General features: G+C 39.3%; 1 protein-coding gene across 6 annotated transcripts in view; it reads left to right on the top strand.

The window, feature by feature from the left end:
- The first annotated feature begins 1,995 nt into the window (after window positions 1–1,995).
- The window catches only part of ylpm1 (YLP motif containing 1), a 27,106-nt gene continuing 10,627 nt past the window's right edge, over window positions 1,996–18,474 (top strand). For 2 of the 6 annotated variants that reach the window (XM_028440254.1, XM_028440250.1), the window contains exons 1-19: window positions 1,996–2,811; window positions 5,238–5,501; window positions 6,769–6,807; window positions 7,266–7,454; window positions 7,538–8,049; window positions 8,206–10,842; window positions 11,490–11,616; window positions 11,753–11,894; window positions 11,989–12,078; window positions 12,199–12,376; window positions 12,479–12,502; window positions 12,590–12,762; window positions 12,906–13,060; window positions 13,145–13,207; window positions 13,338–13,457; window positions 13,549–13,725; window positions 13,805–13,888; window positions 13,990–14,073; window positions 14,161–14,238. In XM_028440254.1, coding sequence (XP_028296055.1) covers window positions 2,266–2,811; window positions 5,238–5,501; window positions 6,769–6,807; window positions 7,266–7,454; window positions 7,538–8,049; window positions 8,206–10,842; window positions 11,490–11,616; window positions 11,753–11,894; window positions 11,989–12,078; window positions 12,199–12,376; window positions 12,479–12,502; window positions 12,590–12,762; window positions 12,906–13,060; window positions 13,145–13,207; window positions 13,338–13,457; window positions 13,549–13,725; window positions 13,805–13,888; window positions 13,990–14,073; window positions 14,161–14,238 — 5,682 coding nt within the window. In that variant the 5' untranslated portion in view covers window positions 1,996–2,265. The remainder of the gene's footprint in view (window positions 2,812–5,237; window positions 5,502–6,768; window positions 6,808–7,265; window positions 7,455–7,537; window positions 8,050–8,205; window positions 10,843–11,489; window positions 11,617–11,752; window positions 11,895–11,988; window positions 12,079–12,198; window positions 12,377–12,478; window positions 12,503–12,589; window positions 12,763–12,905; window positions 13,061–13,144; window positions 13,208–13,337; window positions 13,458–13,548; window positions 13,726–13,804; window positions 13,889–13,989; window positions 14,074–14,160; window positions 14,239–18,474) is intronic. The other 4 variants (XM_028440253.1, XM_028440256.1, XM_028440252.1 and 1 more) reach the window with 4 other exon arrangements.

Here is an 18,474-nt window from a genome sequence, read left to right as displayed (position 1 = left end):
ACTGAAAAATGTAATTGACCTCAACCCAGCCTTCCAGTAAACATCCTCTGCCTTCAGTGTCACTCATTGTGTACAGTGGGTGGATTTCCTGCCATCTTATACAGTGGGGCTGCCTTAAGCTGTGCCATTATTTCCCTCTGCAGTGTATTGTTCTAAGACAGAAGTGTATCACATTGTGCCCGTCATGCTGTTTTAGAGGGGAGGGAGTTTCCTCTGAGGGATTTGTCCCACCCCCCATCCCCTGATAATGTATCTCTCCCTAAAGGCGAGGCCTAAGTGACCTTGTCTTATTCATCGAGGGCGTCTTCGACCAAAGACTTGAATTCTGAATGGGCCATTTCCCCCTCTTTTAACACCCTTTGAATGTCATCGGTGAAATATGAAGTCATTAGGCGATATTAAAACACTGCTGACAAACTAATTAACGGCAGACATTAAACAGGACCAACTTGATTAATCCACTTTAACGATTCTTTTTAAGTGGTTCTGGTCCAAATTAATACAGATTTTCTGGTGATCCTAAACCCAAATAATATGTGTGTGAGAGCTAAAGGGCAACGTAAAGTCAGTGGTATTTTACCTCCCACAGGTCCCAAAGTCATCACACTAAGCCTGAGCTGACATAATCAGTCAGTCACATGGTAAGATATTAGGAAATAAATAATGATAAATCCTCCTCTTGGGGTGGTATGTTTGTTTTCCTCAAGCTCTGGTCCTCTACCAGAGGCCTGTGAGTTTAAGGGTTCTACACAGTATCTGAGCTGTTCCATAGCACTGCAACTGAGGCTTCAGATGTTATTCCTGGAATATACAGTACATGCATAAATAGTATAGTAATAGTATCTATAATTGATGCATAAACTTCCAATAATCGTTGATTTAAATGGTGAGTTACACATAATACTGCAGAAGGATATTTACATGGGTTAAGTGATATTTAAAAAATAATATATATATATATATATATATATATATATATATAGAGAGAGAGAGAGAGAGAGAGAGAGAGAGAGAGAGAGAAAGTACAATGTATTATATATAATAAACTGTACACAATATTTCTTTTAGTATGAAGCATATATGATATCAGAATCAGTTATTGCCAAGATTTAGACAATACAAGGAATTTTACTCGGTGCATGGTGTGAAAAAACTAAAACAAACCAGAAACAGTGTGTTATAATAATAATAATAATAATAATAATAATAATAATAATAATAAGAAGAAGAAGAAGAAGAAGAAGAAGAAGAAGAAGAAGAAGAAGAAGAAGAAGAAGAAGAAGAAGAAGAAGAAGAAGAAGAAGAAGAAGAAGAAGAAGAAGAAGAAGAAGAAGAATACATATGAATATGACAAATATAAGCAAAAATATAATTATTTTTATTTATTTACCAATTTTGAGGTCGTTTTTTTTTTTTTTTTTTTAAGGGGGAATTAATGCAACTGTTGTGAATTGCTTTCTATACACTAACATTTCATCATTAGAGTTGAAGGCACTTGTAAAAGTAGTGGGTACCTGTATCGCTTTTTAAAAGCTATTTGTTCGTAAATGTCTCCCTCTTGTGGCAAATATTGGAAATTAATGTAAATAACTGCCAACTTTGCTGTTCAACCATAGGTTTGCATTATAATAAAAACAGCTAATGTAGATTCACAGCTGTGGCAGTTCAGTGCAAATTATCAGCGTGGAAAAAATAATCTAATTTAGTGAAAACATTTTGAGTCCACAGATGTTCTTTACAGCATCTATTTTGGATTGTCATGAAGCATCTGACGCTTCAAAATGTTTTTTGTTGTCCGGTGAAAACAATGTACACTTGAAAAAAAAAATACAATGAATTATATTTATTTAGAAAATCAAAGTATTCAGAACTGAGAAGTAGATTATCCTCCGAAGCAAATGTGACGCTACTGCGTGAAATTACTTCCGTGCTACCGCCAGTAAAAAACTCAACGAAGAAGAAGCGCACTCGTCATCATCTGACTTGTGACGTCATCAACTGCGCGTGCATGCGCGTTTCCTCGCTTCAGCCATTCAACGGTGGCACGTATCCTCTCGTTTTTGTGCACATTTCCACACACAGCTGAATATATACAGCGAATACAACCTGTTACTTTTGTTGTGTATTTAAAGGCAATTGCGTTGTTTCTCCGCTAAGGGTGAAAATGGTGAAGTGGCGTTAATTAAAAGGAGGTTATCGTTAGCCTTTAGCTTGGCTAGCAGCGGTGTGCTCGGCTGAATACAAAGGCCTCTCTGCGCATCAACCATGTTTCCGTTCTGGGGAAATGTCGGTGGCTTCGGGGGACCCGGGCCTCGAAAGTCACCTGGAGCCGCCCGCCCCGGACAGCCTGCGGGGTTCGGGGGCTTCGAGGCGCCTCCGGTAGCACCGGCCGGGTTGTCGTTTTCTAACTTACAGCAGCAACATATGCAGCAGATGCAGCAACTGCAGATGCTTTACCAGAAGCAGCTCCAATCTGTGCTACTGCACGGTAGCAGTGGATCATCTGCTGGCTTCCAGGGCTCATCGTGGAATAATGAGGCCCCAGGGCCCTTAGATGGCGGTACACGGCCTCAACCCTTCGCTGGACAAAATGAAATCCCTAATCAGCAAGTCAGCGGGACTCCTGCACCCAAACAGGGCTTCCAGCAGCCTCCTCCCCCGCCATCACAACCGCACCCCACCGAGACCCAACCGGCTCCACCTCCAGAGCCCCAAATCCCCAAAACACAGGAGAGCACCCCCCCACCAAAGGCCCCGAATGCTGAAGCCAATGCCTCATCAACGACGGATGACAAATCCTTGCCTTTGCAGGTACGGTCATGGTTTAATGTGTTTACAACCAATGCCAGGTTTCATTATAATGATGCATAGATATTTCGAACGACTATATATGACCAATATCACCATATCCGATTTGTTGTTGTCAATACTGTAATCAAACTCATGGCCCGGGGGCCAAATCTGGTCTTTTGTAGCATCCAAGTAATCGTTGTGTAAATGAAACTCAACAATATTTGCAGATGCTCAGTTTTTCCGGTGCTTATATTGCAAGATATCCGTCATTTTTAATGTGAAACAGTTGAAAAAAGGAAGTGGCTATTCATACGGAAACGTATGAATAGACTGCAGTCTATTCATCCTAACCCTTAGCTACCCTGCTAACCTATTTATTTTAGCCCTAACCCAGAAAATACCCTAAAATGTCATATTTTTTGGGGGGGATATTTATTTTTTTCGATACGTTTCCCTATCAATAGACATTTTGTTGAGAAAAAGACCTTAAAAATCCTTAGAGTTCTTAAATTTTCCTCAAATGATGACATATTTCCCTTATTATAGAGAAATTGAGCACAAAATCTAGAAAATGTAAAGTGAAAATCTTGTTGGGACTGATATCTGTCATTTATTGCTTGGGTATGGTCAATTTCTTACATATTTTGTATTTTATGAGTACGTAGAAGTGCAAACTATGCCACAATAATGTAGAAATTACTAGTTTTCCCACATAAAATCTGTGGCCCACTTGAGATCAAACTGCATCTCATTTGGCCCCTGAACTAACATGAACTTGACACTCCTGCTGTAAGTAATACAGTGTAACATGATCAATGGTGAATAAAGCAGAAAACTTTACATTTTGTGATGTATAAAAACGTTCAGGTCTGAAAGTTGTTAATCATGCATGTCAGACTCTTTTACAGAGTATTGGGTTGCTCTTGCGTTCAATTTAAAGTCTTCCTCTTCCTAAAAATCATAATGTTTGTTGATTCAATCTTTTGCAACTACCAGTATATGAGTTTCCACTTTAGTTGGGTGTCTGCACAAGTTTCAGCAGTGGATTTAGTGGATTATTTATTACTTTTATTTACTATACTATTTATTTATTCCGCCTTTCTCTTAATAAATAGTCTTTGAGATTTCAGGCTCTAATCTTGGACAACATGTTTTTGCTATCAGTCTGTTCTATTTCATCCCTAGTGATCTATGGTGATAAGGCCATATGTGCTCGATGTAAGCATATACATTTTTGCTAATAGCTTGCTTGACTTTGTGCCAGTGAGATCATTTTCCTTACACACAACCTGTTCATCTGTATTTTTTAATGGCTTTGTTTTTTGAATACACAATCATTTTGAAACTTTTACCCACAAATTTGGAAATATAAGATGTAAAAAAGTTCATGTAGTGGCTACCTGGAGAAATAAACATAATATTTTACTGAAAATAGTATTAAAAAAATAATCATGCAGTACTTGTGGTGTGTGTGACTTTGATATACATTTTAAAGAAACAGCTGTGTATATACTGTCCACTGCTCAAAAAAATAAGGGGAACACCAAAACAACACAATGTAACTCCAAGTCGATCACACTTCTGTGAAATCAGCCTGTCCAGTTAGGAAGCAACTCTGATTGTGAATCCATTTCACGTGCTGTTGAGCAAACGGAAACAGGCAACAGGTGGAAATGACAAATGAGAGGCAATTAACAAGACAACATCTGGGATATCATGTCTCGTTCCATTGCACCACAGACTGTTCAGGAGCTGGCTGACTACTTTAATCCAGGTCTGGGAGGAGATCCCTCAGGAGACACTTGACCGTCTCATCAGGAGCATGCCCAGGCGTTGTAGGGAGGTCATACAGGCACGAGGAGGCCACACACACTACTGAGCCTCATTTTGATTTGTCTTGAGACATTTCCACTGAAGTTGGATCAGCCTGCATTGTCAGTTACCTTTTATTTTTAGTAGGGTTCCAAATCCAGACCACAATGGGATTGTAATTTAATTTGACATTGACCATATTTTTGTTCTTTTGTTTTCATAACATTCGATGTGATTAATGAAGATTTTCAACCGGAGCATTTCATTCATTGATATTTAGGTTGTATTATTTTAGTGTTCCCCTTATTTTTTTGAGCAGTGGTGTGTATGTATATATATATATATATATATATATATATATATATATATATATATATATATATATATATACATGCATACTGTGCACAAGTTTTAAGTTATGCGTTTGGTAGTTTAGTTTTTTTTTATTTATTCAAGTAATGAGCAGCTGAGAGATAGTAATGCAGGTGGGTCCATGAAAAGCTTTCCTGTACTCAAGCATTATCCTGTTAGTAATAGCTTTAAGATTTATATTGATTATTTGATTGTTTTCAATACAGTATCAACATTCTTCATGAAGCTGGTGACTTTTTAACAGGCTGATTTTTCTTCAGGTAAGTGAAGAGTTATTTACTACAGTCTTTCGTGCTTTGCACCAGGAGCAGCAGCAGATGTGGTACAAACAGCACCGCGAGAATCTCCAAAAACTAAGACAAGAGAGAGCCAAACTAAATCAGCAAGGTGATGGGGGCATGGGAGTGCCCCCATCACAGTTTGGTCAACCTCCTCCTCCAGTAGAACCACAAAGTAATGCCCCACCTCCGCCGCCTCCTAAAGAGGAGCCCCCAGTACCGCCTCCACCGCCTGTGGAAATAAAGGTAAGCATATCTATATATTTTTAGGTTGCCTTTAAAAATCTGGCTAGAGACACCAGATGAAAACTAACCTCTTTTAGCTAACTCTGGCTCATTTACAGAATTTCTGTCTATTAATGTGCATTGTCCCTTTTAAATAAATAATAAATAAATTAAAATATGCGGGGAAATTTATATGCATTTGTCATTGAAGCAGTAACAGAAGTTTGTCTTAATGGTGTTATGGGCTTAAACAGTGATTCCCAACCAGGGGTACAGGAGCACATTGCAGGGGGTACTCAGAAACATTTATCAATTCATTTCAAAATAATATGAATAAAATGTTCTTTGTTACTTTTTAGGCTTTTTTTTTTTTTTCTTTTGAGAAATTTACCACTAACTATTATTGCTTAATACAATACTGTCTATTCTTGTATTGTACAGAAACAGGTTCATTTTATTATGTTAGTGCCATTTAATCACACTTCTGACGATATTAGGCAATAATTAGTTAGCTGTATTTTACGAAGGAGACAGCATTTACCTACTATTGAAGCAATCACATAAAGGGAACCAATGTTTCCTTTATGTGAGCCTTAAGGGAACCGATGTTTGAGACACAGGAAGGAGTTCGTTTTAGGAGAGCTCGCTGATACACAAATGAGACAGTATATTAAATGAATGGAGGGGAATACATGATTTGACAAAAATGCAAATGAGGTACATGGGACGAAAGGGGTAAGGGACCACTGGTCTAAAGCAGCATGAATGCATGCGTTGTAACAAAGATAATCATTGTCCATTAAAGTTTTCCTTGTGTGTATAAATGTCTGATTTTAAAGAAAGAACAGTTGAATACCTATATACAATTATCAGATTTGTACAAGTGCTCAACTTAAGTTTTATTTTATTAATAATACATGGACAAAAGCTATACAGTTTGTAACAAAAAAATATGCTTCTGCTGATGAGGTTTGTGAAAGATTTTTTTGCTTCGTATATTATTTTAAGATGTCAAACTTCGGAAAAATATATTTCTTCTATCAACTAATGTTTTAATTTGCTAATTCTTTAAAACCTGTTTGTTACTGTTGGATTGTAGTGTTTTATGTTGCAAGGAAGAAGGATGTCATAGGTTTCCCCCAGGGGTTTTAGTATGTAACAAAAATTCTGATCCCTGTTGGGAAAGCTACTGCATTCAAAATACATCACACACTGTATTTAGGAACCCAACAAATGACATTTTCTAAGGAAAAGTCTAAGTGCTGCGTATGTTTGTATACATTTTCAGAGAGACAATGTAGGAAATCCCACTACATTAACAGAAACCGTAAGTCACATTTGTTTCCCCCAGAATGTGGTTTCCCCTTTAATTTTACTTTTGTTCTTGTGATCGTGAATGCCATATCATCATCGTTAAAAATTAATCAGGCCACAAAAAGTAGATTTGTTTTATTTTTTTATTTTTTTTGGCATGTGTCCCAGAGTGTGTAGTTGATTTTTCCATTAATGTTAGTTCCCCATATGTTTAGAAGAGAGATGTCACACCCAAGTGTTAGAAACAGAAACAGTATCATGATGTTTCAATATTTGATTTTGTCTGGAGCATAGTTGTGTTTTTATGATTCGATGATTGAACTCTAAGATTCAATGGAATGTTTGTGTTTATTATTTGAAGGCTATCTCTTTAATTTTTAACCATATTCATTAATAATCTGTATTCTTTATAAATTATCTGCTCCAATTTTGTTTTGATTGTATTTCATTTCATTTCTATTTCTTATTTAGCCTGAAATCCCTAAAGACCCAGAGGAAGCGGCACGCCTCCAGCAGTTGCAGGCAGCAGCAGCTCATTGGCAGCAGGTGCAACAGCAAAGAGTACATCAGCAATATGAAGCTCTCATGCAACAACATGAAAAGCTTCAAAAAATCCTTGAACAATACCAACAAGTGATTCAGCAACCACCAGACCTGCAGGTAGGTAATTAGCTAATCAGTTACCCAAAAATCGCTTCAAATTTAAAATAATGTTTTTCCCTTTTATTTAAAAAAAAATCCAGACAATGTCTGCTGAAATGCAGCTCAGACACTATCAAATGCAGCAGCACCAGTTTCTCCCTTGTTTCCAAGACTGGGGGCAATCGTTCGTCCTGTGGTATGAACAGTTCCAGAGTTATCCCCATAAAGACCAGCTAAAAGACTACGAGCACCAATGGAAACAATGGCAGGAGCAGATGGATGCCACTAATGTTCATCTACAAGAAAGAGTGGCTACTCTATCTGCTATAGTGCCATTTCCATCAAGTCAATATAACAGTGGAATGATGGGACAGTTAGGTCAGTACCCTGGACAAGACATGCAAATGCAGCAGCAGCAGCAGGCTGGTAACATGGGTACAGAGCAATCTTCATTTCCTGGTGGATCTGTACCTCAAAGTGCGCCGTCCACTGGATTTAGTGCACAATTACCTGCTGCCCCCCCTGTTCAAGGTAGTGGACCTGATGGGGCAGGAGTCCAACCTTTGGTTCCACCAGTTCATCCACCCAGCTTCAACAGTGTTGCAGGTCCACGGTCAGTTGAGATTTTTGGCTCAAGCTTTGAAAAGTACATATATGTTTTTTGTGTTTTATCCAATTGCATTTCTATGGGAGAGATATTGTTAGTTTCTTTCATGGTTTTTTTTTGTTTGTTTTTGTTTTTTTAAGTAAAAATGTGTTGTATTTTCAGTGGAAGTAACCCCAGATTTGACCAGCCAGATGAACAATATGGTGGTCCACCAAGACCTGACCAGCCACAACAGCACTTTGATGGTCCCCCAAGATATAATCAACCACCACAGCGGTTTGATGGTCCCCAAAGATTTGATCAACCACCACCACAGCGGTTCGATGGTCCCCCAAGATTTGATCAACCACCACAGCGGTTCGATGGTCCCCCAAGATTTGATCAACCACAACAGCGGTTCGATGGTCCCCCAAGATTTGATCAACCACAACAGCGGTTCGATGGTCCCCCAAGATTTGATCAACCACAACAGCGGTTCGATGGTCCCCCAAGGTTTGACCAACCACGGCAGCGTTTTAATGGTCCCCCAAGGTTTGACCAACCACGGCAGCGCTTTGACGGTCCCCCAAGGTTTGACCAACCACAGCAGCGTTTTGATGGTCCTCAGAGATTTGGCCAGCCACGACAGCACTTTGATGGACCCCCAAGGTTTGACCAGCCTCGTTTTGGTCAGCGGCAGAGGTTTGAGATGTCAAGACATCCTGGACCCCCAACTCATTTGGAAAATCTATCTGCACCTTACCAAAACCAACCTCAAGATCTCCAACCACAAGCAGTATCGGCTGCTCAGAAACCTTCTATGGAGAACAAAGAAGAAAGTACATCAAATCAAAAGCTGTCAGGAAAAGAAAAAAAGGATTCTGACAATATCAAAAATAAAGATTCTGCTGAGGAAGATATGACAAATGACAACTTGCTTGGCACTAGTGGGTTTTTTGTCCCAAAAGACCCCATTCCTCAGACTCTAACAAAAAGTGCTGAAAAACCAGATGAAAAATTGAAACCTGCTAAAAGCGTGCCTGCATCTTCCATAGCATCAAAAGGTTCCGCAGAACCATTAAAAACTAACCAACCGCAAATCAATTCAAAACCAACTGAATCGCAAACAGAAAAACAAAATTCTGTACTATTATCATCAAGACAACAGCTTTCAATGCCCCCCACTGGCCGGGGAGGAGGCCGGCCCCCAGTGCCTTTTCAAAATCAAAGAACAGGCCGGGGGTCCGTTTCAGAGTTTGCAGGTCCAGGCACTGAACCTGTTGGAGAGGAACGTGAAGAAGGGCCTTACGGATATGTGCCTCCTGAAGAGAACATGGGAATGCCAGAAGAACAAGATGACAGTTACTGGGAGGAGCCTTGTTTTGAGGACTTTGGTGGTGGGGATTCCGAAGCACCCCTTGAAGAAATATGGATGCCAGAGGAACATATTTATCCAGAGGAGGAGTATTATGAAGAGTCAATAGGGCGACCCCCATTTGGGAGAGGTAGACCTCCAATGATGAGAGGAGGTCCACCGAGGGGTAGAGGTGGTCCGGCAATGAGAAGAGGTGGTCCACCTATGGGACGAGGAGGGTTTCCTATGTTTCGAGGGAGGCCACCTTTAGTAAGAGGAGCTCCAATGGGTAGAGGGGGACCCCCCATGGGTAGAGGGAGGCCACCTATGAGAAGGGGAGGGCCATCACTGGGAAGAGGTGAGCCAATTGATGGTCCCTGGGAGGAATTTGAACCACCTGAGTATTCAGAAGAGGGAGACGCTCATTGGAGACCTCGAGGACCTATGAGAGGAATGAGACCCCCATTTCCACCTGGCCGAGGACGCCCCCCACGGGGTCACCCAGCCTTCATGCACCCAGGGCGTGGGCGCCCTCCTCACCCAGGACGTGGTTTAGTTGATGAGGAATCATTTGTCTATGTCATTGATGATCCCACCACAGATCCTTCAGAACTCCCTATGTACCATGAACAGGAACCTCATTCCCACTTAATGCATCCTGGCTTTGGAAGAGGCAGGCATTCTGGGCCACCGCCACCACCTCATGAAATAATTAATGATATGGAAGAGCTTTATTATGATGAAGAACATGGCCCAGGTTGGCAATCACCAGAGGGTAGAGTTCCTCCACCCCCTCGTCGTGAGATTTTTGAAAGGGGAGGCATGAGAAGAATGCCTTTGGGGCGTGGAATAGCCAGAGGATCGGGGCGGCCAGGTCCAAAACCTGAAGACTATGAGGAGGAATACAAAGAGGGATACATTGAGGATTACAACCATGGAGAAGATAGACATCGCTGGCGGCCACCACTGGACTACCCTCTCGAAGAAGATCGGCTTGATGACAGATATCGTGAATCAGAGTATGAGGAGCGTGTTCCTCCTGAAAGGGATTATGCACCGCGTATGCATTCACCAGAGCCCTTTAGAGATGCTCATTGGCATGAGGAGAGAGAAAGAGGTCGCCCATATCCCTATGAAGAACATGACAGAGAAAGAGGGGAACTGAGAATTCGAGAGTACAGGGAAGATTTCCCTTACCCCCCATCTTCAGACTGGGAGAGGTCTCCCAGGCATACCCCACTACCAGAGAGAGGATATCCTGATGACTATCCAGACAGTAGGTCTCGCTTTGATGAGCAGAGAGAACAACTTTTGTTGGATAGACGTTCACCACCTGCAGACACAACGTTGCCCATGAGCTCTGTCGAAGCAGCATCCGAAGAAGCAAGTAGAGCAAATGTACTTGCCCTTTCGCAACATCAACATGAGATTATTTTGAAAGCTGCCCAAGAGCTTAAGCTAATAAGGTAAGTTTAAGATTTACAGCAATTATTCAAGCAACGCGTTAGCTACATTTTGACTGTTGAGTCGACAAGTCACTCCTTCATGAAATGTGGAAATAACCTTTAGCTCAATCTATTGCCTCAATTTGGATGGTCTTATATTCAGGCCTGTAGTTACAACTGTTTCCATATGAAAGAATCCCTGGATTTAAACTTGCATCATGCAGAAATGCATGATACGAGGTTCCTCTCTTTGCTTACATGCATTTTTTTCCCTTCAATACAAATAACATGTCTCTAAGACATTTAACTTGGTTTTCAAATATTTTTACTTATTTCAATCCAACTTTATTTACATAGCGCCAATTACAACAAAATTCATCTCAAAGCTCTTTCAAAATAAAAAATTCATAATAAAAAGGGGAAAAAAACAAAAAAAATCACATGAACAAGCATAAGTGACAGTGGCCGTATTGTTAACCCTTATTGCAAAATAAATCAGTTCCTTGTGATGTTTCACAATAGTTCATTGTAGTGTTGGTAAATGGATTAAAATTTGAGAAGAGGAACTTGTGAGTTCATCTGTCTAGTCTTTGAATCATTTGTTGATTTATTTATTTTAAATGGGCTCGGATCAACCTTTTTCTGTTGGTATATTTTTTCGGTCACAGAGAATTGCAAGAAACAAAGACTCCTAATGCTGATCCACAGACTCCAACATCCGCTGATGTTCTGCCTGTACTTCCTGCCGGGCTTCTTGGTTTGGAGATACCGGCAGATGTCAGGAATGTTCTGAAGGTACAAGAAAATTTCTGATTAATCAATTGAAGTTAATTTTGTTGAAATAAGAATCAGTTTTACGATACAAAAAAATATGTTGGTTGTTTTTTCTTTAATTTACCTGTTTATTCTTTATTAATCTTATCATTTTTAGGGTATGTCTGCTGCACAGACAAGTCCGACAAAAGCTGGGTCTTGGGAGAACAAATCTGCTCATTTACAATACCAGCAATCTCCCTCTGCTGCATCCTTATCTACAGTGATGCAAAAAACTGTTGATTATGGACATGGCCATGGTATATACAGCAATTTCAAACTTATAATCAATAATAGTAACGTTTCTGTTTCCATAATGAGTTAATCTAAGTGCAATTATATCTGTTGTTGTAGAGCCTGGAAATACTGTTGAAAGGATCTCGTATGGAGAGAGAATCGTGTTGAGGCCTGACCCAATGACGTTGGATAGAGGTTATGAAAAAGGTCAGTTTCACAGCAGGAAAGTCTTCTGTCCTGCTCTTAAAAACTTGTGACTTTCTTTTGCCATTTTAACTTTGCTTTTTTCTTTCTTTCTTTTTTGGCAAAACTATTTAATTCCTGTAGAACTCCTCGGTTCCAGAGATCCATACAGTAGAGACCCGTATTATGGCAGACGATCAGACCCGTTCCTTGAGCGTCGGGAGTATAGCAGGGAGAGGGAATTGTACAGAGACAAGCCTCCTGAATATGAACGAGAAAGATATGAGAGAGACCGCCATCTCCTGAGAGAAAGAGACGATAGGTAAGTTGTATCTTTAGATTTGGTGCACTTTTTGTACCTTTTGGAACGTGAGGGGAATTTGACATGTAATTCTCTGTTCCATTTGTCTGTTTTTGGCTGAAGCACACAAGCCATGATTGACGAAAGGTATTACAGATTGTGATTGGTGTTGAGTGTTTGGAAAAAAAAGATTTACAAAGAGTTAAAACTCAGTAACGCCTCTGCTTTACGTAGATCTCCGCTGGCCATGCATCGCTCGGCATACAGAGAGAGAGACCGAGATGGACAAGACCGGGAGAGGAGTGGCAGTCGTGACCCAGAAGAGCAATATGGAAGGCCTGCCTATGACAGACCTCCATATGAACGCAGTGGGCCTGAACGTTACAGCCACAGCTCTTCACCTTACAGTATGTCAAGCCAGATAATTTGTTTATAAGGTTCCTTTCACAGCATTTGACCCATGACATAAAACTTACGGGTCACGTCTTTGGAAAGTACATTTATAATCAACACATTAATAGAAATGTCCCTTTTAATCACCGTTACACAGTGGAAAGAAGAAGTTATCCAGAAGACAGAGGACCTTCCACTGCACCATCCCTACCACCTCCACCACAGCCACCCCCGAGAAGTGAGAAGAAGCCAGAAATTAAAAACATTGACGACATCCTTAAACAGCCTGGCAGATTATCTCGGCCTGAGAGGGTACTAATACAGCTTCAATGGTTTTTAGTTTTTAATATCCAATTCTAAAATTTGAGAGCTGATCAAAGTGATTTATTTATACAGATTGTAATAATAATGAGAGGACTTCCAGGAAGTGGGAAAAGCCATGTCGCAAAGCTCATACGGGTGAGTGGAGTCACGTTAATAACAGTACAGAACAAATTGAAAAAGTGTCTGTTTTAACTATTGCGTTAAAACAAAGAAGAGAACAAGTACGATGGTTATATTTTCCAAACTATGTCTTAACATCGTTAAGGACAAGGAAGTTGAGTGCGGGGGTGCACCTCCAAGAGTCCTGGTTTTGGATGACTACTTCATGACAGAGGTTGAGAAAACACAAAAAGACCCAGATACTGGAAAGAGGGTGAAAACCAAGGTGGGCTTGATGGAGCTGAAAATGCAACAGATGCTAAGTTCAGTGCATTCCCTTTTTAAAGAAAGAATGATCTGATCTACTTGTCGTGCAGGTTCTTGAGTACGAGTATGAACCCGAGATGGAGGATACCTACAGAAGCAGCATGCTGAAGACATTTAAGAAAACTCTGGATGATGGCTTTTTCCCCTTCATCATCTTAGACACTATTAATGATAAGGTTAAACACTTTGATCAGTTTTGGAGTGCTGCCAAAACTAAAGGCTTTGAGGTGATTTGTTTTTTCACATTTTTATTTCACCCTGAAATCCTGTTTGTTTTCCTAAAGAGGTTGTGTCTATCGTTTTAAGGTGTATTTGGCTGAAATTTCAGCCGAGACTCAGACATGTGCGAAGAGAAACGTTCATGGGCGCTCACTCAAGGACATAATTAAGGTTTTTACCAGTGAACTCATGTCAAATTAAGTGATGTTTATTTTGCTAGTGAGGATCATGTCTAGAGCTTCCTAACTGTAAATTGATTCTTATGCTGTCAGATGTACAACAACTGGGAGACATCGCCTCGTCACATGGTGCGCTTGGATGTCCGGTCCCTTCTGCAGGATGCTGCTATTGAAGAGGTGAGGCTCAAAGGACCCGATACTTCAAAATATTCACTTTCACTTGGAGATGAACTCATCCAAAACAAAATTGGGTTATATTTTTAGGTGGAGATGGAAGACTTTAATCCTGATGAAGAAGCAAAGGAACCCAAGAAAGAGGAGGAGGAGGAGGAGGGAGATCTGGTAGGACATAAAGGGCTTCAACTTTTTAGTTGTCACTCATTTTCACAGTTTATTTAAATTTTTTTGTTTGCATTTTGTATTTCCTGCTTTTAAGTGTTATGTAGCGTTAATGACCATATATGTATTATTATTTTTTTGGTCAATCAAATGCTGCATTAGGGAATTTTAAGATTGCCCCAATTCTTAAGAAAATATAAAGGGGTGCCTAGAAATGGTAAGGATTTGGAAATTTATACTACACTTCTTTTTTTAATATTTTGTATGATTCCATTAAGTGCATAGGCCAGGGGTAGGTGTACCCCCAGGGCTGTCCGAACACTTTACAGCGAATGCTTGAAATTTAATGTTTTTTTTTTTTTAATTTTTAGTATCTTCTTTAGGGTTTTTCTATGCCTATTTTTGACACTGTATGTGTCTACTGACTACCAGACAATTATTCCACCCATTGACAATACATAACATCAATAGAACAAAACAATAATGCAACTACATGTGAAAAAAGTATTAGAAGTAAAAGCCAAATCCAACTAAAATGGAGCCTTATTTTCCATACAAAATTCTAATAAAGATATTTTGTAATAAGTTCCCTAATATTTATGAGATGGAAATATCACGAAAGAGGTCTTTACCTACTTAGTTTTGCTAGTAATTACTTGTCGCTCCTTTGAAGATGTTGGATTTTTAGAAGTAGAATGTTGGAGAAAATGCAAGAATGCCACTCTGTTTTATTCTCCCACTTCAACAAATACTCTTAACCAATACCCTAACCCCTTACCCTACCCTAAAACTAGAATCATCATTGAGAATACCTTTAGGTATGGTCATCTGTTGTATTTTACCAGTACCCCCACACTCACTGAAAATGGCAAAAATGTTTTCTAAATTTGGGTAACTGGTAGAATTACATGTTTGAGTTACTGTTGCTTGAGCTATAGAAGAGTTAAAAGGAGCTTGCTCATGTGTAAAACAAAACAAGGTGTTTTAATGGAGTGACAAGGGTTACTCATATTTTAAAAACAGGCAAAAAAAAGGTTGGGAAACACTGAGTTAGGCTACAAATACATATTCTCAGAGGCTACTATACGTGAACCGCAGTAAACCCATCTGTGTGCTTCCTGGCTGTGCGTTGCTTGGCCCAAGATCTCACCTTATGTTGCTCAATATAGACCATTCATGTTCCTCACTAAATTTCATAATGCAAAGTGACCAGAGCTCAGTCCTTTTCTCTCAATGAAGCTAGAGTGACCTCAGTAGCTTCTTTATCAGCTGGTGTTGCCATCCAGCATGTTTCTTTGTGGTAACTGTTGGCAGGCCAACATTAAAGTTGTTGCTTACGCTCAAACTGAAGAAGGCCGGCTTTATGTTGGAGCCCTTTGATTACTAGCTAACAAAAGGATAGGCATACGAACAGGTTATACTTGTTTTCTTGGGTCAACCATGGCACTAAATTTGTCAATTTAAGCAAATAATACTGTATTTCACACTAATTGTGACAAACTGTGCAAAATACCCACAAGCCAAATGTTTTTCTGACAGCAAAGTTTTAGACCATGGGCTTTAGGTTTGAAGTGTCCTATGGCTCATATCAAATCCAAAAACATGCTACGTGTTTGCCTTGTTTTATGACAAAATTCCTTTTGTTTAAATAATGCAAACTTCTTTTCTTTTTTTTTTTTTTTTACATCTTGCTCATTGAATGTACTTTACATTTTTAATTAATGAGCACTACAAAGGTTGCAAGTAGGCAGTTTTTATTTGGACACCATATTACTGAAAAATGAAACATTCAGGGGTGCACCAATATGAAACCTGAAAATGAGAAAACAAAGGCCAAAAACATGCATTAATTAATAGTAATACTTCAAAGAATAAATCATTTAAAAAATGCATTCCAATGATGCACAATATAAAATTAAATGCTAAATACAATGTTTACGTGACTCTACTTATGTATAGATTAAATAATAATGTACAGGCTTGTAACTGACTGGGCTTCTGAAAGAGAGTCAAATTAAAAATGTTATTTCATTAAAATGCAAAGTGCATTTAGGTTGTTGATGAAGAGCTGCTTTTTTGCTTTATTACCGTGAAATCTGTCCCTGACAGTCTCTCACTGTTTGTCTCCTGAGCTCATCTCAGTCTCCAAGCAGGTTCTCCACATTTATTGCGGCGTGCATCATTTCTTGTTCGTGCTGCTCTATTCCCACATTCAAGTAAAGATAACGTGGATGAAGTACAGTCACGATGAAGTGCAGAGGATCTGAATAGATCTCAGTGAAACTTTGAAAGACTCTAAAGCTGAATTTATGCTTATGATGCGTAGTTTGGATTTTTTGGAGGTGTGCGTCATGCGTCGATGCAGATGGCTGCATGAAGCTACGGCGTTGACGTGACGCAGAAACATCAAACTTGAGAATTAACTTTACGTTGTTTTCACTCCGTGCTCCTTCTCAACTTCTGGCTCGAAGATGTACGAAAGACATAAGAAATACAGCCACTCTACGGACACATTGGCCTGTATCCAGACAAGCGTGTGAAGACCGTAGAGTTTGCTCGCGTCATCACCAAATCCTGTTTCGGCCGGTTGTTTCTGTGAAGAGTGTTTCGGCCGAAAAACCGAAAATGCACTTTTTGGCCATTTTGGGTGCATCACCAATTCTGAGGCACTGGATGTGTTTCTCTCACCCATCTTAGACATGTACATTTTGATACAGTCTGTTTCAGAACAATCAAGCATTTGTTTTGAAGGAACTCATTTTCATTTTAAATATGAAGTTTTAAAGTATTTGTTCAAAGTTCTGACTTTGTCAATAGTTATAGCAGTATGCAAGGAAATAGTAAATGTACATTTACATCTCTCAAAAACTACAAATTAATTCTGTCTCGTTGGAGCTCTATTCCAATGCCAGATGTATTTTATACCCCCCATGTGGACGAAAACTTTCAGCACAAGTTTTAAGTACAGACTTTTTGTTTTCATTTCACACTATTAGATCTGAATTGATTTAAAACAACGACGAGTAGTGTAGAAAGCATACACATTTTGTCTGAACAGCCTAAAGAATTTGAACCATTGGCTGCTCAAATCCCACACTAACTGCTGTATTTATTGTGACATTGTGAAATGTAATGAGAACAACTCTCCATAGAAAGTCCAAAGAGCTGTCACTGATAATCATTTGGCTGAAAGATCTGGAAAAAAAAAAAACTCAGTTAATATGAAATGTAGGTGTGGCAGAAACTGCATCAAAGAGATTATCATTAGAATATCATAAAAAAAGTTCAATATTTTTATCATATGTTTCAGAAAGTGAAACCCATATATAATATAGACTCATCACACATAGAGTGAAGTATTTCAAGCTTTTATTTCTTGAAATGTGGATGATTGTAGCTTCCAGATATTAAAAACCAAGCATTAGGTGTTTCAGTAAATTAGAATATTACATAAGTTCAGTTAAAAAATATATTTTAAACAGAACTATCAGGCTTCTTAAAAGAATGTTTATTTCTATGCAACAAAAAAATGCATTTGGATAGTGCACAGAGCTGAAATGCAAATAATTCTGTAAATATTTATTAACGTGATGGTAAATATCAGGCGCAGCACTTGCTGCAGCAAGGTAAGGATCCCAATGTAGTTCAGACACGTTAAAGTCCATCTGGTCATCCAATAGTGTCAATTTTAAAGTTCTGAAAACTTGTTTTTGTATTTTTTTGTAGTTTGTGTCCTATTTTGTTGCTGTCTGTTAAAGACCAAATACCAACTTATTGATGTGAAACTAGTCAAGATAGATAAATAATTATTGATTTGGAAATCTAAAGCTAACTCTGTAATGCCTGACAGAGTGCTGATCTTGTTTGCACCATGTGACAATAACGCTGAGTAAAAGAGACTCACTGCTATTAAATGTGACTCCCTCAGCAAACTGCTCTTAAATCCAGAACACTTAAGCTTTAAGGGTGCTTTCACACATACCTGTTTGCTCATCACCATGCTTCGCCTACTCGGATACTCCGAAACTCTGATGCGGAGCAAATAATTAAACTCTGGTCCTCTGAAAAATGTAGGTCTCAGTTCGGCTCAAGAGAAGCACGGTGCGGTCTTTAACCATGTGAGAAAGCAACCAGGACCAAATATAGGACTTAACATTGAAGCACAATTGTAACGGAGCAACTTCATCAGTGACAGTAGCAGCCGCAGTGCCGCTGCGGCTGCGTGCCTGTCGTCATGGT

Source organism: Gouania willdenowi, chromosome 24 (genome assembly GCF_900634775.1).
Source record: "Gouania willdenowi chromosome 24, fGouWil2.1, whole genome shotgun sequence".
NCBI lineage: Eukaryota > Metazoa > Chordata > Actinopteri > Blenniiformes > Gobiesocidae > Gouania > Gouania willdenowi.
The sequence above is the reverse complement of the archived record's forward strand: the minus strand, read 5'-3'. Positions and strand labels throughout refer to the sequence as shown.